The 19,622-nt window shown below is 57.5% G+C and overlaps 8 protein-coding genes across 8 annotated transcripts; 4 read left to right on the forward strand and 4 right to left on the reverse strand.

Annotated features, from left to right (window-relative positions):
- Positions 1 to 114: 114 nt before the first annotated feature.
- On the reverse strand, positions 115 to 1,245 carry RPP1 (RNA-binding RNA processing protein rpp1; the record flags this gene model as incomplete). Its single annotated transcript, XM_071055836.1, has 1 exon — positions 115 to 1,245. One exon carries the CDS (start codon positions 1,243 to 1,245, stop codon positions 115 to 117), a length of 1,131 nt encoding a protein of 376 aa, XP_070911937.1.
- Positions 1,246 to 2,309: 1,064 nt separating this feature from the next.
- On the forward strand, positions 2,310 to 2,734 carry MFIFM68171_00415 (Rhodopsin; the record flags this gene model as incomplete). Its single annotated transcript, XM_071055837.1, has 2 exons — positions 2,310 to 2,453; positions 2,513 to 2,734. The coding sequence occupies 2 exons, from the start codon at positions 2,310 to 2,312 to the stop codon at positions 2,732 to 2,734; spliced, it is 366 nt and encodes a 121-aa protein (XP_070911938.1).
- Positions 2,735 to 3,642: 908 nt separating this feature from the next.
- sif3 (Sad1-interacting factor 3) lies at positions 3,643 to 5,661 on the forward strand (the record flags this gene model as incomplete). Its single annotated transcript, XM_071055838.1, has 3 exons — positions 3,643 to 3,675; positions 3,732 to 5,085; positions 5,159 to 5,661. 3 exons carry the CDS (start codon positions 3,643 to 3,645, stop codon positions 5,659 to 5,661), a joined length of 1,890 nt encoding a protein of 629 aa, XP_070911939.1.
- Positions 5,662 to 6,285: 624 nt separating this feature from the next.
- MFIFM68171_00417 (Signal transducer protein (Fragment)) lies at positions 6,286 to 9,946 on the reverse strand (the record flags this gene model as incomplete). Its single annotated transcript, XM_071055839.1, has 2 exons — positions 6,286 to 6,955; positions 7,014 to 9,946. 2 exons carry the CDS (start codon positions 9,944 to 9,946, stop codon positions 6,286 to 6,288), a joined length of 3,603 nt encoding a protein of 1,200 aa, XP_070911940.1.
- Positions 9,947 to 10,677: 731 nt separating this feature from the next.
- MDM12_1 (Mitochondrial distribution and morphology protein 12) lies at positions 10,678 to 12,285 on the forward strand (the record flags this gene model as incomplete). The annotated part of the gene is made up of 1 exon (XM_071055840.1): positions 10,678 to 12,285. The coding sequence occupies one exon, from the start codon at positions 10,678 to 10,680 to the stop codon at positions 12,283 to 12,285; it is 1,608 nt and encodes a 535-aa protein (XP_070911941.1).
- Positions 12,286 to 12,351: 66 nt separating this feature from the next.
- VPS28 (Vacuolar protein-sorting-associated protein 28) lies at positions 12,352 to 13,178 on the reverse strand (the record flags this gene model as incomplete). Its single annotated transcript, XM_071055841.1, has 3 exons — positions 12,352 to 12,741; positions 12,803 to 13,039; positions 13,095 to 13,178. The coding sequence occupies 3 exons, from the start codon at positions 13,176 to 13,178 to the stop codon at positions 12,352 to 12,354; spliced, it is 711 nt and encodes a 236-aa protein (XP_070911942.1).
- Positions 13,179 to 13,476: 298 nt separating this feature from the next.
- NOC2 (Nucleolar Complex 2 protein) lies at positions 13,477 to 15,885 on the forward strand (the record flags this gene model as incomplete). Its single annotated transcript, XM_071055842.1, has 1 exon — positions 13,477 to 15,885. One exon carries the CDS (start codon positions 13,477 to 13,479, stop codon positions 15,883 to 15,885), a length of 2,409 nt encoding a protein of 802 aa, XP_070911943.1.
- Positions 15,886 to 16,059: 174 nt separating this feature from the next.
- MFIFM68171_00421 (YSIRK family gram-positive signal peptide) lies at positions 16,060 to 18,600 on the reverse strand (the record flags this gene model as incomplete). The annotated part of the gene is made up of 2 exons (XM_071055843.1): positions 16,060 to 17,541; positions 17,584 to 18,600. 2 exons carry the CDS (start codon positions 18,598 to 18,600, stop codon positions 16,060 to 16,062), a joined length of 2,499 nt encoding a protein of 832 aa, XP_070911944.1.
- Between the last annotated feature and the right edge of the window lie 1,022 nt (positions 18,601 to 19,622).

Genomic DNA, 19,622 nt, shown 5'->3' on the forward strand with positions numbered 1-19,622 from the left:
TTACTGTGTCCTTTAGACAAGTCTATAAATAGGGGTATCGTAAATGCTAGCAGACTAGCGCGTAGTATACAGCGGAACGAAGCTCAAATCAAACAAGGTCGAGCAACTTTCTGGTTAAGATTTTACCGACAGGCCCTCCCGCCTCATCTTTTTCGCCTGCCTCTTGCTCATCTCCTGCTGCTTCCCTCCCCCACTCCCACCCCCACCCCCATCTCCATTCTTCCTCTTTTGTCCCTGCTGCTGCTGCTGCTGCTGCTGCTTCTTCTTCCCATTCCCGTCCCCGTCCAATCTCTTCGCCACAGCCTCACCGCCCTCGGCAGGCTTCACGATATCCACAACCCCCCTAAACCCCCTCCTCCGAACCCCCTCGTTCACCACAACGGCCCGGGGACCCTCCCCCAAGCCCGCGAACCCCTTCTCCGGCCCCAACCCCCACACAGCCATGAGATTCACCACATCCGCCGGCGCCCTCAGCCCGAGGACGCCTCTCGCCTCGCTGCTGATCACGATGCCGCGGCCCTTGGTCGCCCGGATGAGGGACTGGGCGTTGCCGATGAAGTTGGCGCGCTGGCGCGCCGCGTCCGCCGCGCTTCCGCCGGGTAGGCTGGTGCCGGCGCCGGCGGCCCAGGGGGAGGGGGGGGGTGGGAGGGCCTGCGCGTAGCAGATCTCGAAGCGGCTGCCCCGCTGGACGGCGGCCATGGCCGTGCGGTGGTGGATGTGGTAGGGCAGATGGGCCGATAAGTCAAGTGAGATGAGCGCGGGGGCCTCCGTCGTCGACAGGCACGCCCACGAGAAGGACCGGTCCGACGTCGGCCGCAGCGCCACCAGGTCGTAGGCCCGCGCGAAGTCGGCGAGGCGGTAGTTGGTTGTCGACGGGTCTGTGATGACCAGGGTGCAGCGGCGGAGGGCGGTCGGGAGAGCTCTGCTTTGGGGCGGCGGCAGAGAGGAGGCGGCGGTTGTGGAGAGGTTGGTTACGGTTGTTGTTGTTGTTGTTGTTGTGGTTGTTGTTGCTGCTGCTGTTGCTGCTGCGGTGGTTGTTGTTGAACCTCCCGGGTAGGATGAGTGGGGAGGAGTGAGTTGCGGGATTGGGTTGGTGATGGGATTGGGTTGGGTTGGGATCGACCCGGAGATGATGTGGTTGAGGGCGACTACGTCGTAGCCGAGGTTTTTGGCGAACTTGAGGGTGCGCTCGAGCTCGGCTGCGGGCGTGCCTGGTGACCAGGCAATGTTGAGGTCGTAGAGCATGCTGGTGGTGTGTATCTAATCGGGAGGTCGGCTGCTTGATGGCTGGCTACGGTCTGGAAACTGAAACCCTGTCGGGAGATTTGAGTGGGTAATGGAGAGACGGTAAGCTGCAGGGAACCTAGATTACAGCCTTTGGAATACCGCGTCAATTGTCCTAGTGTGTTTTTTCCTGTATTCCAATTCCTTGCAGCGCCATTGTCTTTGGATCGCGAATCCAAAATCGCAGATTTCGAGATTGGTGGGGTTGATAAGGGGTGGGGCTGCTGTTGCGTGCCCGCCAATTGAAACACGTGCCAACATTTCCTGCAGCTGGATCCCGGCTTGAAATTACGCCCAGATCTGTACTGCCTCGTTTGACACGCAAGCTCCAAGCCCGTCGAACTCACGTCTACTGTGACTGTGGCGTTGTCACCGCTAGAGCAACCACAAACCTGAATCTCCGAGGGCAGGTTCTGGCGGGACGAACTTGCAATGCAAGGTAGAGGATGGCAGCAGTTTCAACCGCCCTTGATACTTAGCTTGGCTTCGGTGTACAGCGGAAGCATTCCTCGGTGCGTTGTAAGTGAATTACCGTCTTGATACGCGCATCCGTCATCTGCCATCCCGTGTATCTCACTTTGTTCTTGCCGGCCTCGTTTGGGATGGTGACCGTAATTCTCGGCAGCAGCCCCGCAAATGAGACGGAATGACTTATACACGTAACGGGTGGGATTTCCCTCTTAGTGGGTTGGGTGGGAGAGCATGGAATAAACGCTGGCTGGTGTCGCACGTGGCGTTGATCCAGGTGCGACCTATCGGCTCCCAGTGTCATGGATTGGCCCTCTTTTATTTCGCGTCGTCTCCCTTCCGGCTTAAACACACCACTTCACCTATATCCCACCCCGAGACTTGCCACCTTGCGATCACTATCTTTGCGGGCGATATCTTCAGGAGCATCTTGGATTTAGGATATCCCCGACCTCTTCTAGCATTGACCTCGACTTCATTGCAATCTCGTTCGTACTCTCGCTCGCGGACGCCTCTCCATCTAACCGGCCGCGCACTCCTTCCACCCACCGCGCATCATGTGCATCGTATTCACTTGCGGTGAGCACACCTTCCGCAAGGAAGTAGAAGGCTACGAGGGTCTTGTTTGCCGGTGTTATAATTGCGGGAACTACTCAGCATCCGTCATCAAGTCGCATCCCTGGTTCACATTCTGCTTCATCGTATGTTTTCCTCCCGACTCGCACCACAATTTCTCAAGCTAAACCTCACTCCATCGCAGCCTATCATACCGCTCTCCATGAAAGGTTACGAAGACGTTTCGTGTCGCATCTGCAACTTCCAGCAGCCACTGTCGCACCGAGCCGATGTCCAGGGGATGCGCGGAGGAGGGGGCCAAGGGGTACAGATGCAGCCACCACAAAACGGGCCGCCACAAAACGGGCCGCCGCAAGGATGGGGCAACGGACCGCCGAACCCGAACCAGCCGATGAGGTATGGATGAAAGAAAGCCGAGAAGGCGGGCTGGAACTCGGATTCAAGTAATATAGGGAAGGGGGCGGCTTGGGGATATGGCGCAGCGCGGCGTTTGGGGACAGCTGGTTCGATCTTGGACGGATTCTTACGACAGTTCTTATCGCTGCCTCTACGCGTCTTGGCCCCTAGCTATGGATTGATCCCTGCGCAACGGTCAATGGGCGACATGGCGACGGACGTCCTGGTTGGTGTTGGGCGGAAATCAACTAGCCGCGGGGCCTGAGTACTCGACCCGGCTATTCAGCGCTGACAGGTCTCTCAAGTACAGTACCTATCTACATCCAATAGTGTTCAGCATATATTCAAATTGAGTATTTCAGGAAAAGTGGCTTCGTGGTTCTCGGCTGAGCTGCGTCTTCAGATGGAGATTTCTGTTCATCTGGCATGGTCGACATGTGAAGTCCGCAGCCAAAGGCCAACGTGATAGAGGCCATTAATGCTCATCCAAGTATATGCACAACACTCTATATATCTCTTCTGCACTATTGTCGGCTTGTGATCAGAGAGTTGTGGGGAGGTTGTGTGTCAGTGGGGCGCTGCGCAATGACGTCGCTTGGCTTCCCGAATATCTGGGGATGCCAGCGTGCAAAGCTGATTCGACACCTCTTTTTCATCAACCAACACAAACCGCCTCCACCCCCAGTATCGAGGCCGACAGCCGGGCCTCCTGACTGCTGTTGCGCCGACGGATTGCAGCGGCCTCTCTCACGGACCAGCCCGATACCGACCGTCCATCATACCACCAGCTGCTCGCGGGGGGGGGGGGTCACCATGTTCACAGATTGCAGTTAACTCTTCCGACGAAGCAATCAATTGGTTGCAAACCCAAGGACAGACGGCCAGAGCTGGCGATACCATATTGATACCCCGCTCAAGATGGCGTCTAATAAAAGAGGCCCCGCAGTCCTAGTCAGAGAACCCGATCGCACCTATTGGCCTGTCTTGCGCTGACAGCAATTCATCAGGTGACTGATTCTCGCGAGCGTCTTCTCCTCCGCGGTGGAGCCCAACGGCCCGGAAACATGGGCAGCGCTGCCAGACCGAGCACCCGCCTCATCTCTGTCGACAATGTACTCCAATACTCATCAGACATACCGTCAGGCCAGCCCCGGGTCCCACCCGGGCCGCGCCCACGCGCCATGCGTCGCGCCAGCCATGGTGGCCTCCCGACTCTCGCTTCCGCCAGGACGGGCCAGCAGAATGTCCCGTCACGGACAACCAAAGTCAGCGAAAAGCTCGTGCTGCTCCCCGAGGCGCCCGAGGAGAAGGACGACGACGTGCCCGAGGACGAGCTGCAGCACCAGGAGTCTTTATTCCGTGGTGCCATCGACGAGAACCGGCCGCTCAAGGACGAGGAGCTGGACGTCCTGAGGAAACGGGGTGGTATCCGCGGGAAGAGCTATGCAGAGCGTTTGCCTAAGGTGCAGCGGGGCGAGAAGGTTGCGCGGCTGACGGCCTACAGCACCGCCCAGGCGTACAAGATACGGGCGACGGCCGAGTTTTTGAGGACCAAGCACGAAGCGAAGACGAAGATATACGACGACTGCCTGTACGCGGTATATCACCTGCCATTGCTCCCAGGCGTCGAGGGGTTCCGCCTGAGGAGCCGGCCCATCCTGAAGACACCAGGGACTGGAAAGACGGTGCTGGATCTCGAGATTGAGCGCAGCGAGCGTCGGGACGAGCACGAGGGCTTCTGGGACGAGTATTCGTACGGCACACAAGGGTTGGGAGGTAGCCCTGGTATGGAAGCAGTCCTGCAACAGGCAACAGGCACTCCCGATCACCTCGAGCACACAGACACGTCCGCCGGTGACGGTGATCCTGGACAGGTGACAGTTAGCCCCATCAACCGCCTCGTCCCCGACGCCAAGAATTTTGGCGAGATGTTTGTTTTCTCCTACGGGGTAGTCGTCTTTTGGAACTTCACCGAGCGTCAAGAGAAGGACATACTTGGCGACCTTACCTTTGCCGAGAATGAGACTGGCGTGTCCCTCGCCACGCGGCCGCTTGACGAGATCGATTTCGAGACGGAAGAGTTCCACTTCGAGTACAGCCCCGACGTGAAGCGCCCCCGCGTTTTCAACGACATGATCACGTTGCTACCGCGGTCCGACCACATGGTTAAGCTAACCATCAGCCACGCCATCGCGCAGAGCACCAAGCTGTGCTTCTTCGAGGAGCGCATGTCCGAGACGATGCTCGATGCCCAGCACGTGCCCAAACGGCTGGCCCTCACAGGAGAGCTGAATATGACACGCACGGAGATTGTTAAGATCTTGGGACGGCTGTTCAAGTCCCGCGTAGATATCAATCTCTGTAAGCTTCTTCCTCCCCGCCTTCCTTTATTGTCCCCAGCCAACCAACCCCGACTGACAATTACTCCATCCAGCATCCAACATCCTCGACGTCCCCAACTTCTTCTGGGACTCGGAGCCCACCCTGCACCCCCTCTACGTCGCCATCCGCGAGTACCTCGAGATCGACCCGCGCATCAAGGTGCTCAACGAGCGCTGCCGCGTCTTCTTGGACTTGGCCGATATTCTGGCGGATAGTGTCGCCGACGCCAAGATGAGTAACATCACCTGGATCATCATCATCCTCATCGTCATCAGCATTGTTGTCACCGTCTCGGAGGTCGGGTTGCGGTTTGGCATGCTGTCGAGGAGTAAAGGAAGCGAGAGTGGCGGCAGCGGGCCGGGAAATGTCATTGGCGGTGGGGATGGGAATGGCGATGGGAAGAATGACGAGGGGTTGGCCGGTCTAAGGCGGCTGATAACCGAGGGGAACGTATCGCTGGAGGAGTTGAGGCTGTGGAGCGCCAGGTTGGGGGAGAGGGAGAGGGAGGCGGTTTGTGGCAGGGAGATTGTCGGGACGACGTTTGCCGGCGTGTGATACCATCTTCGCAAAACTGGGTTCAATGGCGTGTGTGACACCTGGGAGGGCCATGGTCGGTATCTGTCTACTCTATACTGGTCAGCGCATAGCAAGGGCGTTTTCGGCGTCGAGTCGGTTCCCGGCTCTCGTCTCGGTTTTGGATCTGCATACATAATCAGGAGAAGAGGGCATTCAAAATTGAGATATCTGCTGCAGGTTAACATAGTCCGTCCCCCTTGCTTCTCCGCACCGTCAATGGGTTTGGAGGTTCCGCCTAAATACGGAACCCGTGGCCTGCCATTTGCTGTGATAGTGCCGGGTGCTATAGCCCTCCCAACTCCACACGCCGCGCGTAACACTTCAAACCACAGCAAGAACCCAATTCTCACGCGCGTACGAAATCAAATTTTGCATTGCCTCCGAGAAGTCTCTTACAACCAAGCACCTCGTCCAACGCCATCCCATCCAAACCCATCAACACCATTCTAAATGAGTGACACCCCGATCCAGTTCCGTCTGCTCCTGTATACGAGGGGATACACTTCCTACCCTTTAGAAACCCCAAAACATGGAAGGATCACCGGCTCATCCACCCATCCACACGATTACAAGCATGTACAATAAAAGGCACATATGCGCACTCTACCTCCAGGACTTGGCCAACGGGCTGCCCACTTTGGGCGCAAACTGTAGGCTCTTCCGGCGCGCAGCCATGAGCCTCATGAGCACGCGCTCGTCCTTCTCCCTGTTCAGGATGCCCTGGGCCGGCTCGACAAAGGTGGTCCGCTTCGGCGGGCACGTGCGCAGGAGCATTGCCTGCCTGTTGTTCTCATTACTGTTATCATCTCTATCCTCCTCCTCGATGTCGCGGGTCAGCGGGTCCTCGCTGTCGTCAGTGGAAGGAGACTCCGAGCCGGGGCTGATGTTGGCCACGAAGCGGGCAATGGCTTCTGGGGCGGGGGTCTTGGGGACCGGAGTCAACGGGGCAGACCACTGGTGTCCATGATCCTCCGTGCTATCGCCATCGTCGTCGCTATTTTCCGAATTGTGTCCAGATTCGTCGGCCCGCGATTCGTCTGGGGTGCGAATCCAGAGAGCGCTGGCGCGCCGGTTGTGGGCTGGGGTGGTTGGCGCGGTCCGGCAGCCACGGGAAAAGGACGAGGTGCGGACTGGTGAGGGCACGAGCATGCTGTTGAGGTTGCCAATGGCGCGCGGCTCCATGCTCTTGCGACGGCGGGCACCGCCGCGTGGGACGAGCGAGGTGTCAATGTAGTAAGGAGCTTCGTCGAGCCACTCGTTCTCACGTTCGCAGCTGGTACGGAAAAGTTAGTTCCTTACTTGTGGACATCAAGGGAATGCAGCGAACTTACTCCAAGACCCAGCTAACACCCACGCACTGTACCACGCCGCCGCTCTCACGGACTTTTTCTAGCGTACGCTTTCCGCCATCTTTATACACAACGTGAGTGATCCCAATTCTCGAATCGGCGCCGTCAGGTTGGGAACCACTCGGGTTCCACGTCCAATTCTTGACACAACGAGCGCCCATTTGTGTCAACAGCTCAACAAAGATACCGCTTGCATCGGCACCTTCGCTTGTATGGACGTCCACGAACACCACAGCACCACGGAGAAGAGCGGGGTTAAGATCCCGCCGAGGCGTCCGCCCCGGCGTGCCAATTGTCGACCAGATGTCCGACTTCTGAGGCGTCACGGGCGGAGCAGATTCGGCCTGCTCCTCCTGCTCCTCTCCAGGGCTTTCGACATCTGCTCCCTTGGTAGGAGAATACGAGATGACCGTGGCATTTCTAATTAGGCCCTCGGTCGGTCGCGAGGCAGGAAGCCGCGAGATGCTGTGTCCGCGCTTCTTGATCGTAGGTCGAGATGTCGAATCGTCTGCGGGTTTGAGCGGCACCTTGGCAACAGTGTGAACCTCGCGGTGAATCACGCGTTGGGGAGTGACTGGCGGAATGGCCGTTGACCGCGCTTCATTGTTCGAGACGAGATTAGGGTCAATAGGGATCGCGTTCTCATCGCCATACTCTTGGCTAGCCTCTGAGATGGTATCGTCATGGCTCGAATTGCTAGTGTTGAGCACCAGCTCCGGCTCCATAAGCGACATTTCATGGGCTTCAGCTGCGAGGGCCATGTCCTCTTCGGTAAACGAGAGATCTTCGAGAATGGGGTCACTGTTCTCCTCAGACACTCCAACAGCGTCTCCCTCGATCTCCATGGCCTCTGGCCGAACGTGCATCTCATCTTCGAAGAAGGTGTTCTGCGCTGCCTCGGTAGGCGTCGAAGCTGCTGCCTGGCCATTTGCTGTGGGCGAAGGGGTCGCAATCTTGGCCTTCCGAGGGCTCGGGCCGGCAGTCCATCCGCTGAGCTGCTGGGCAAGAGGTGTGAACCCGAACTTGTCATCCATACGTGCTCTCTTCGCTGTGCTCCTGCTAGACGACCGCAACTGGCGGTTTTGCGTGCTGGGGGTCCTTGCCGCAGCAGGGCGGGGAGTGGCGGGCACGACGCTACAAGCCGATGTGAATCTGCCTTGGCGTGGCAGCTCATTGTCCGAATCCGAGTCTGTAGCGTCGTCATAGGGGTCGAGATCCTTCTGACGCAAGCCAAACATGGGGTTAGCGGTGGCAGGAGGAGACGACGGAGGTGTGGTGCTGGCCGATTCCACTTTGCAGGCCTTGTCGGGCGCGTCATCTAGGACCATTGGCTCTCCCAAACACTCAGCGTTCTCATTCTCCGCAGCTTCCTCCACTGCGACGTCTTCCACCCCCGCTTCCGACAACTCTTCAGCTAGGCTCAACATGGGAGGCGTCAACGCGGGGTCCGCATGGCGAGGCAGGACAGCAGAGAGTCGGCCGGGGAAGCGGGGCCTTGTAGGGGACTCAGGCATGGCGTTGCTATCCGTCCCCGCACCGGTCATGATATCCTCATCGTTGAAGGTCCCAGAAACGGCAGGCAACGGACTGGCAAGCAGAGTCGGCTTTGGAGCTGGGGTCTGATTCATAGACTCCTCCTCTTCGATCTTGGGTGGCAACGGCTTGATGGGTGAGATTGAGCGCTTCGCGGGAGATGACAAGAACGACATCTTTAGCGGCGAAACTCCCATCTGAGGGCCGTTGATGCCGCCAGCGCCGAGAGGATTCAAGGCCAGAGGTTGTCTCTTTGCAGGTGACTGCAAAAGTCCCGTCTTAGTGGGTGACTGGGATGCCTGGTTGTCATTCGCGGTTTGAGTGAGAGGTGGCCCGAACAGTCCCTCGACGCGCCTCGCGGGTGTCATGATGCTCCCCTTCCAGGGAGACGGCGGCAGCCGCTTGGCAGGGGTGCCCAGCATGAGAGCAAGATCAGTTTCAGGGCGACTGATGGAGGCATTCTCGTCGTTCTCGGAGACCGACACGGAGAGCTCTGGCGCGGTCGACGACTTGGTTGCAGCCTTGACGGGGGCCTTCCTCAGCCGCCTCACCGGCACCTTCTCGTCCATACCAAGCTCATCATCGGACTCGGCACGATTCGCGGCCAACTGGTTGATCTTCTTGGGACTTAACGGCATTGGCCTCTCCTCCTTTTCGCTTGCTGTAGTTGCGGGAGCGGCTGACCTGGTACTGCGAGCTGTCCGGCTGGTGGCCGCCTTGCGGACTGGCTTTCCGCGAAGACCGCCGGCAGTGGCGGGTGCCGAGGTCTTTGCGGCTCTCTTGGTTGTCGGTGCATTGGACGGGGCAATATTCTCCTTCTCAGGCTCCTCAAACTTAACCGTCTTCTTGACGGCAGGCTTAGCCAGAGATTTGGGGGCAGTGGTTGCTGCTGATGTGGCTGGGCGACCGCGAGTCGTCTTCTTGACTGGCTCGACGGTACCCTCGGCCTCGTCTGCCTTCTTGGCCCGAGTTGTCCTGGTTGCCCTTGTTGGGGCCTCCGCAACGGGTTCGACAGCCTTCTTAGGTCTACCGCGGCTCCGAACTGGTGCTGATGCTGGTGCTGGCTGTGGCTCTGGCTCCGGTTCTGCGATGACAACCTTCTTTGGACGGCCTCGGCCGCGAGTGGGCTTCGTGGTAATTGCGGACATCTGCTCAGCGGCCACCAGTTCGTCGAGGTCTTCGTCGTCGTCTTCGTCGGAGGGCGACTTTCTCTTGGTCGCTGTTCTGGTTGTGGTGGTGGCGGTAGTGGTTGCCGCGGTGCTACGGACCGACTTGGCCTTAGCCGCAGCAGTCACGATGCGGGTGGTCTTTGTGCCGGGCTCGGCGGTCTTTGCCGCTGCCCGCGCCCGTGTCATCCTCTTCGGCGGTGACTGAGGATCCATTGTGGTATGACAGTAAAAGAAAATAAGGGGAGACGAAATCTCGCGGTAAATCGAGGAAACTACGGTCAATTCCTCATAATAATGCTGCGATTGGCGGTGAGGTAAAATCACCAAATCGCGTGTTCTGTTTATTCCGCGGCAGCGACTCGCTCGGTGAAAGACTTGATTGTGGGGAGGGCAAGTGCAGGCCTGTTGATTTACAAGCGTGTCGTTGCCTGGGAGACGTTACGGAGCATCGTCGGACTTGGCGCTGTGGAGCCCAGATGTCGGCAGTTGACCCTGGGTTAGGGTTGGATTGGGTTTGCTGCTTTGATGTCACACGCTCGTTCGTCAAGTGAAAAGCTCCGTTTCAAAGCGTTGTTCTAAGGTTAAAAAAGAGTTGAAAAATTGAAAAAAAAAAAAAAAAAAAAAAAAAAAAAAATTGCGTCTTTAAATTAAGCTTTGCACTATGTCATGTTAAGGTATCTTACTTATAGATTCACATAGCCAAGTGTTAAGTGCACTGCTCTCTATTGTTCGTCTCGCTCTGAAGTTCAATCAGACCAGTTCTTCCAACATCTGCCCCACTAGCTCGGTTCCGACTCTTGCATCGTGGTTCAAGCCTTAATTGCAAGCATACTAATCAAGTAAGGTAACTGTTGCATGGAGATATCGACCGGCGCAACAAATCTCTCGTTAACAAGAAGGGTGGAAGTTCAGCCGGCGCTTCATTTTCTGTGTGCATCGCTCCTATGTCGATCGATCTCAACTGGGAGACGGTGACGGGCGGCCCTGACGGCCAGGAGCTGGCGGACAAAATCCGTGACTTCATCCACACAAAGTTCCAGTCGGTGCCGCTGCCGCGGTTCATTAAGTCTGTTACGGTGCATGATTTCCAATTTGGCACCATTCCGCCCGAAATCGAGCTCAAGGACATCACCGACCCGCTGCCGGATTTCTACGAAGATCACGTCGATTCAGACTTGGCATCTGACGACTCCGATAGCGAGAATGGTGTACTTGCCGATGCCACGCAGATGCCGGATGAACGGCGTCGGCGGGAAGAGGCCGAAATGTTAACTGGTCGCTCCCGGCACCCTGGCTCCCTACCACCACACCTCAACTTTGGCATGCCAGGAGGTCCTGGGATCAGCAACCCCCGCAATGGAGACACTGGGAGCCCGTTCCTGCGCGTTTCCACTCCGGGTATCCCAGGCGGGACGTCTAACCTTCACTACTTCCACTCGCATCTCGCGACGGGTCTCTCGGGAACGCAGACGCCGCTGGCCGCCGTAGCTGGCGCGCACCACCTCAGCACCGCCAACTGGCTGGAAGGCCACGGGCACAGCTCCTCTTCACCAAATCTACAGAACTATGCTGCAAACTTCAGCCGCGGCCAGCCCTACCGCCAGCAGCCAGGCCACAGCCGTAACACCTCCCAGAGCTCTATCTCGGTAGGCGACTTCAGCCCTACCGTCAACCTCACTTCTACATCCCCAACGACCGGGCTAGTCGTCCCCGGCACCCCGCCTCCCCTTGTTTCCCTCGCTCCCCCGCCCCCCTCTCTCAGAGAGAAACACAGCGTCTCAACCCTAGCCCCAACCTCAACCGGCACCGCTTCCCGCCCTCCGACCCGTGACGCGGCAACCACTCTCGTCGGCTCCGCCGCCGCCGCCGCCGACAACGGTAGCGGTGACAAAGCAAAGGAGACTCCCAGCTCGGGCCCCTCCGCTCCATCCCAACAGAATCAGCAGCAGCAGCAGCAGCAGCAGCAGCAACAACAACAACAACAACAACAACAAGAACCGGAACAACCACGTCTCCGCGAACGCCGTCTCGAGGATATGCAAGCCGTCTTCCGGATCCGCTACGCCGGCGACGTCAAGCTCCTGCTAACGGCGGACATCCTGCTGGACTACCCCATGCCGAGCTTTGTCGGGATCCCCGTGCGGCTGAGCATCACGGGGCTCACTTTTGATGGCGTCGGGGTGCTAGCCAAGATCAGGAAGCGGGTGCATTTTTGTTTCTTGAGCCCTGAAGACGCAGTCGCTGCGGTTGGTGATGATGATGATGATGATGATGATGGCGGTGGTGGTGGTAGCGGTGGTGGTGGGGGCCAAGAGGAGGGGAGGCAAGGGGTCACGGGGGTGCAGCAGGGGCAGCAGCACCGGAAAGGAGGAGGTACGAAGTTGGGTGGGTTGTTGCAAGAGATTAGGGTCGAGAGCGAGATTGGGGAGAGGGAGAGTGGACGACAGAGCCTGAAGAATGTGGGCAAGGTGGAGAGGTTTGTTTTGGAACAGGTAAGGAGGATATTCGAGGATGAGTTTGTATACCCGAGTTTTTGGACCTTTTTGGTGTAAAGATAGATGGGCATGCGAAAATTGGAAATCGGGTCATATCAAAAAGGGCGCTTTGAGGAATGCATGTTAGGAGAGGGTATTCTTGAACCCCTGATATGCAGAGTTGATGTCTAGCTCCAGCTCCCGCGCCTGGTCCTCGCTCAACTCCTCCGTCGCCTTCATCTGGTTCAGGGTAATGAGCCACTGCACAATCTTGCCCCTGTTCTCGAAATCCCGGTCCGTCACCTTGTTCACGGACTGAATAACATCGGTGAGAAGCGGGTGCAGCTGGTCCTTGGCAAGCAGCCCTAGTCTCAGCGCATCCAGAAATGTGATGAAATCCTGCGTCGCTTCCAAAATCAATGTGCCGCTCGTGTTACCCGCCGCGGCAGGTGCAGTAGCCGGGCCAGAGGAGGCTGTCACGGCAGTCGAGGGCATTCCCACCCGGATGCGCTCCGTCGCGCGCGGCACCTCGAGCTGTTTGGGTAGAGCTAGCTGTCAGCAGCCCGGCAGCGACAACCGATAGTAAGCTACGTACATCCCACTCGGCCTTGAACTCCTCCAACCCCACAAATGCTTTTGCTACCGTCTCGTCGGCGACCAGCGACTTGTACTGCTTGAGCGACCGCTCGCAGATCTCGGTGTAGTCGGCTTCAGGGATGGCATCCTTGAGAAAGGCCTTCTCGAGCTCGTCAATTGTGACAATAATGCTGAAGATCTCGGCCAGCGAGTCTTGCAGGTCCCGTTCGGCCCGGGTTTCTGCTAGTTTTACCTCCTGAATGTCATGTTAGTGGTTGGTGTTTGGCTCCAGTGCGGGGCAGCAAACGGACCTCATCGAGATTGATGGTTGCCGACAGTGTCGAGTTGGGAACGTAGCTGTGTGGCGTCGGCGCGTATGGCTGCCGTGGCATCATCTTGACGGCCTCACACTGGAAATGCGCAAGCTCATGGTAGGCAGACCGAGATCTGATGGCAATCACTCTATAAGTAGGCTGCTGGTTCGAGCTGGCCTACGTCCACGGTTAACGCGTCCCACCTGCGCTATTCCGCTAGTAGTAAGGGTCAGCAAACGCCCCGCCTGATAAGAACCGCGATAAGGACCCCTGCCGAATACTCGAAAAAAAGTTTCGAGAAAAGGAACGGCCATTCCCTGCAGCACCAATTGCTCGGCCGGAATCGAACCCTGATTTTCCAGGACGGTCGTAGCCCAAAATGACGGCCGCAAAGAAGAACCTGAAGACGACGAAGAAGTTTGAGAAGAAGCACCTCAAGGGCGTGCTGGAAAAGAGGAAAGCGACGGCGAAAATCAAGCAACGACAGCAGCTCAAGGACAAGAAGAAATCCAAGCGCGCACAAGATGACGAGTTCTACAAGGGCCCAGGGGCCGACGCCAATGGCGGCAAGAGCGCTGCCAGCAAAAAGCCCGGTGCCAAGGCCAGCGAGATGAGCGTCGATGACTTCTTCCAAGGCGGTTTTGAGATCCTCGACAAAGGGCAGCCGGCCAATTCGAAGTCCAAGTCGAAAGAGAAGACCAAAGCTGCCGCCAAGCTTGGGAAGCGCAAGCGCGGCGAGGCTGATGCGCAGGAGGACCCCTCAGAGGAGAGTGGCAGTGAACTCGAGATTTCAGACAATGAGGAGCCCATGGGCAGCGACAGCGAACCTGACGATGCCAGCGAAGACGACCTTGGCATGTCCAAGAGCGCCATGGACGCTCTTGCCGAAAACGACCCAGAATTCTACAAGTTCCTGAAGGAGAACGACCCCGAGGCGCTAGACTTTGATGAGAACGCAGACTTGGCCGAGGTCGACGAGCTCAGCGGAAGCGAGGACGAGGAGCAGCCGAAGAAGAAGAAGCAGAAAAAGGACAAAAAGGCTGTCAAGGAAGAAGAGGAGGACGGCCGAGAACTCACCCGGGCCATGGTAGCGAGGTGGAAGGCCTCAATGGCGGAGACGTACTCGCTCAGGGCTGCTCGCCAGGTCGTGATAGCTTTTCGTTGCGCCGCGCACCTGAACGAGACCGACGAGGAGAACCAGCAGCGGTATAGCATCACGAACCCAGAAGTTTTCCACGACATTCTCGTCGTGGCGCTAAAACAGATTCCCGAGGTCTTGCAGCACCATGTTCCGGTCAAAGAGTCCGCCGCTGGCAAGGTGTACGTGCAGACGGAGGGCAAAAAGTTCAAGACGCTGTCGATGCTCATCAAAAGCTACTCCGCCTCTATCATTCGGCTACTTAGCACGTTATCTGATGACGCCACGCTCAAGCTCACACTCTCAGCCCTCCAACCTCTGCTCCCATACCTCCTCTCGTTCAGGAAGTTGCTGAAGATGCTCATCAAGACGGTCGTTGCCTTCTGGTCCCAATCCGCAAGCACCGAATCCACCAGGATAACAGCCTTCCTCGTGATCCGACGGCTCGTCGTGATTGGCGACAAAGCCGTCAGGGAAACCGTCCTCAAAGCCGCCTACCAGGGCCTGGTCCAAGGCAGCCGGCTCACCAACGCCAACACAATCCAAGGCATCAACCTCATGAAGAACTCGGCCGCCGAGTTGTGGGGGTTGGACCAAGCCCTCGGCTACACCACCGCCTTTACCTCAATCCGCCAGCTCGCTATCCACCTCCGCAACAGCATCATCAACAACAAGAACGATTCGTTCCGCACCGTCTACAACTGGCAATACGTCCACTCGCTCGACTTTTGGTCGTGCGTTCTCTCGGAGCATTGCAGCCCGCTGAAGGAAGCCGAAGCCGGCAAGGAGAGCCAACTCAAGCTGCTCATCTACCCGCTCGTGCAGGTCACGCTGGGCGCGATGCGCCTCATCCCCACGGCGCTGTACTTCCCCTTACGTTTTCAGCTGATCCGCTCCCTCCTGCGCCTGTCCCGCGCCACGGACACGTACATCCCGCTCGCGTCGGCGCTGCTGGAAGTGCTGGGCTCGGCCGAGATGAAGAAGCCGCCCAAGCAGTCGACGCTGAAGCCGCTGGACTTTGCGACGGCGTACAAGGCGCCCAAGTCGTACCTGCGCACGCGTGTGTACCAGGACGGCGTCGGCGAGCAGGTCGTCGAGCTACTGTCCGAGTTCTTCGTGCTCTGGTCGAGGAGCATCGCCTTCCCCGAGTTCGCGCTCCCCGTGGTGATCAGTCTGAAGCGCTGGCTAAAGGAGAGCCGGAAGAAGGGCCCCGGCGGTAACAAGAATGGGAAGCTGGCGGCGAGCCTGGTGCTGCTGGTCCAGAAGCTCGAGGCGAACGCTAAGTTTACCGAGGAGAAGCGGGCCAAGGTGGACTTTGCGCCCAAGGACCGCGCGCAGGTGGACGCCTTCTTGAAGGATCTGGAGTGGGAGCGTACACCGCTCGGCGCGTTTGTGGTTTCGCAGCGTAAGTTGAGGGCGGAGAGGTTGAAAATTGTGGAGGAGGCTAGGAAGGAGGAGGAGAGGAAGCGGAAAGAGGAAGAAAAGGAGGCGTTGGAGAATGGGCCGGAGGAGGAGGAGGATGATGATGATGATGATGATGCTGGGTCTGGCTCTGAGGAAGAAGAGGACGAGGAACAGGACGAGGAGAGCGAGGGGGAGGGAGAGGATGATGATGACGAGGAGGATGAGGACGAAGAGGATGATGAATAATCCTAAATGTCCTTAATGTGCGATGGCGGGGTTAGTTCCGCCGTCGTCTATTTTCACACAAAACTTTTGATACGTATGCACTGTGGTGTTTTATGACGCAGGGTATTTCTTGCGTGTCTTATCCCTCTCCATCGCCTCACTGCATGAACTGACGGGGCCGCCTCTATTTAAACTTTAGTCTTCTATGGGTGTCGGATCCACGTAGTCCAAGTCGTCGTTATCCACCATCTTGATGCCGCCTTCATCCTCCGAGTCATCCCCGTCGTCGTCATAGTCATCCACTCTGACATCGTGCGAAGACGTTGACACCGGAGGAGTTGACGCAAGAGAAGTTGACACAAGAGGAGTCGACATAGGAGGGGCCGCACGCTTGGTAGCGTCGTAGGCCGGGCGGATCTCGTTGGTTTTGCCGGGGACAGCGGATTGGGCAGTGCTATCTTCCCTGAACATGGACACCGGGAAACTTGACTGTCGGCCTATCTTGCTGCTTGGCGGCTGGGAAGCTGACGTGGCTGGTTTCGGTACTGATGTATTCGGGGTAGGCATCGAGGGAACTCTTGACAAACCGACCCCTAGAGGATCCTGGGTGACTGGAAGAGCGGATGGCAACCCTCTCGCTACTGTTGTGCGCTGCATCGCTGGTTGAGCACGAGGGGGCTGAGCGGGGGACGGTGTCAGACTGTAAACGGGCGGTGGCTGCTCTGCGATGCTCAAACCGTCAAAATCGATGAGTGTCCCCATTTCAGCGTTGTCCTTATCCAAATCATCGAGTTTGATGGCGTCCTCGTCTTTGTCAATTGGCGCGTCGGCGCCCTTGACCACGGGCAGTTCGCACCGGGCGAGGATATTCCCGATGATCTTGGCATACCGCATGTGCCCCTGAACCTCATCGCTGAGGTTGATGTTCTCGACGCCCTCGATGCTTTTGATCTCCTGGAGACCGGCAACCCCAAGCTGGATGGAGGTTGCGCGATAGAGGAATGCTAGAAGGTAGTCGTTCTCGGAATACACGTTGAACATCTTGCCCGACACCACCGTACGCATCATCTGCCAATGCTGCTTATTAGACGGAACAGGGGCGCCAATGAAGACAACCGTGTCGATCAACCCAAAGGCACGCCGCTGGGCTAGCGAGCGCAGGCAGGAGTAGATAACTCTGGCGCCGAGGGAGTACCCGACTAGTGTGACTGGGCGTTCGCCCTGTACCCTGTTGATTAGGGCGTCGGCAAGGATTTCTCCAGCCTTTTCTGACCTGTTTTTGGCAAGGCTGAAGGGGTTGTCTATGGTGCTGGCCATGGACAAGAGATATGCGGGCCAAAGCGCAGACCACAGCGTCGCCAGCACCGTTCTCTTGAGGAGCTCAACTTTGACAGTGTTCCATGCGTACGACGTGATTAACTCCTTCAAAGACTTTCCGAGTCCCATGAGGCTCTTCATCTCGTACTGCAGGGCAAACGCCTCCGAGTCGTCACCGAGACAGCGCCAGGGCCTGGTGACGTCTTCTTTAGAGGCCAACCAACCGTTAATGCCGATGGTTACCCGGAGACGTCTATCTTGTTGGTTTTCGCCCCTGGTGGCCCACTCGTCCTTCAGGGGGATGAAGCGGAAGTCCTCCACTTCTCTGGCATATTGGTCGACCATCTCGCCCTGCCCATGCTATTAGCCAAAACGCAATACTGGGTGTTCATAGTTGCTCACCGTCATCCTGGCCCCGAATGCTCCGAATAGGGTCCCGACAAGCGCTCCATTCATCCAAAAGATACCCAAAAACGACGCCACGCCCCCCAAGCCTACGGACCCCATGATACCGCCGATGGCTCCCGCAACCACCGGAGCAGCAAGGCCACCAGTGACTCCTATAATAGCAGCGCCTGCCACCGAAGCCAGGCCAACCTTCCAGTACCGACTCGACTGATTCTGTTGCTTCCGCTTCTCAGCCTCAGCCTCCGCCGACATCTGCTGCGTTGCCGCCTCAGTCGAGCTCTTAACCAGGGACTTTGCGATCTCTATCTCTTCGGTGTTCAACACCTCCAGCGGCAGTTCAAGCGCCGAAGCGAGGTACACGGCCAGCGCCCTGGAATCAGCCGAGTAATGCCCTGTTGATAGCAGCACAAGTAACACGCAGCTGAGAGTCTCCGTCCTGTCCTCGTACGGGATCGTCACCAGCCGCGTGGGAATGGCATGCCAGTACGCTTGCAGACGGGCCACGGCCTTGGCGCGCTCCGCCTCTGCGCTGGGTATATTATCGTCTGGCCGCCCCCAAGAATCATCAATCAGGCTGTTACCGAGTCCCCCGGCGCCGGCAGACGCGGTAGCCGCTGAGCGCTGCTTCGCAGCCATCCGCTCGGTCCTCTTACGGCGCTCCTCGACGATCGTGGCATCGTCGGGCGCGGCGAGCACCTCCTTCAGTTTTGCGAGGACGTCCTTGCGCCAGGCGTCGAAGTGCTCGATGGCAGCGGCACGCAGGCGCACGAGGGCTGGGCTGGCCACCGCGGACTCGGGGGCAGCTGATGGCGGGGGCACAACGATGCTGTTCTCAGCGGAAGGGTCGATCAAGAGGGGCAGCGCGCCATCAGAGCTTTCGGCCGACTCGCGGAACTCGAGCTGCGAACGCATCCATGCTGTGATTTCAACCAGCAACGTGTACAGAGCCTTGCGCCGTGCAAGGTTGAGTACCGTAAGCACCTGGCGAGGCTCCCTGGCTAGGGGAGCCATGGTGCCTTGTGCGTGCGCGTCCGCGGAGCTTGCGGTGCTTATGTTGGGGAGGCCACAGAAATGTTTCCTCTTTTGTCGTTCCTGATCAAGAGATGGTTTCGTACAGAAACGAAAGGCTGTGAGATCCCCCGGCCTTAGCACAATACGAGGAAGATGCGATGGATGTATGACAAGGATGGATTGGGCGCCAAGAGCTTTTGAAAGCAATAGTCACATTGGCCAGAGCCAACAGGATGCTACTTGCAGTGCCTCATCGGTCTATTGAACATGGGTTCGATACGAAATACTTTGTGAGGATGCAATTTGAGGTTGATTGACCGTCATCAAGGCTCAGTTTGCCTTGAGAGTTCTGCCTTGGGACCCCGCAGCCGCATGGCGAAGTGTGGGAGTACTGCACCTTAATTAGCTAGGGTTTTCAATACATATCTTGCAGGTGTCCTAAGTCCAGCCAGAGTAACAGGATGTAAAATACCGTGACTAGACTTCCAGCACGGGATAACTGCTTATGGAGAGTAAAGAGAGAACGACATCCCGTTATTATGTCCCTGTTGTGGTGATAAGAAGAAAAAACGAAAAAAAAAAAAAAAGAAAAAAAAATAAAGAAAGGAAGAATGAATAAAAGAGAGCAGAAGGGACAAAGAATACGACCAGGTCTGTCGCCGTACCGGCAACCTGAAGCACGTACTTTTTTGGTGTAATTAAGGGATGCGCCCCCTTTCTCATTGGTGGGTGTCCGGGCAGGCAGCTGCAGCATTGAGGGTCAGGTTTGGTCACAGAAACCGATTGCAGAGCCAGCAACGTTCTCGTATGACTGGCAAGTGAGGAGGCTACCGGCGTCGACCCATTCACTAGAAAGGATGACAAACGACCCGGTCCTGGAGCTCTGCAGTTGGGCAGAAATCGGAAACGAAACCTGGAACCTGGCCATGCCACCTCGGTAAAGTGGTCAGGAGAGTGGTCCCCGAATCGGGATCGCTGCTTTTTCCGATATCACCCCCCTTGCGCTAACCCGGATGCACCTG

This window comes from Madurella fahalii (assembly GCF_045866475.1).
Source record: "Madurella fahalii IFM 68171 DNA, scaffold_1, whole genome shotgun sequence".
Classification (NCBI taxonomy): domain Eukaryota; kingdom Fungi; phylum Ascomycota; class Sordariomycetes; order Sordariales; genus Madurella; species Madurella fahalii.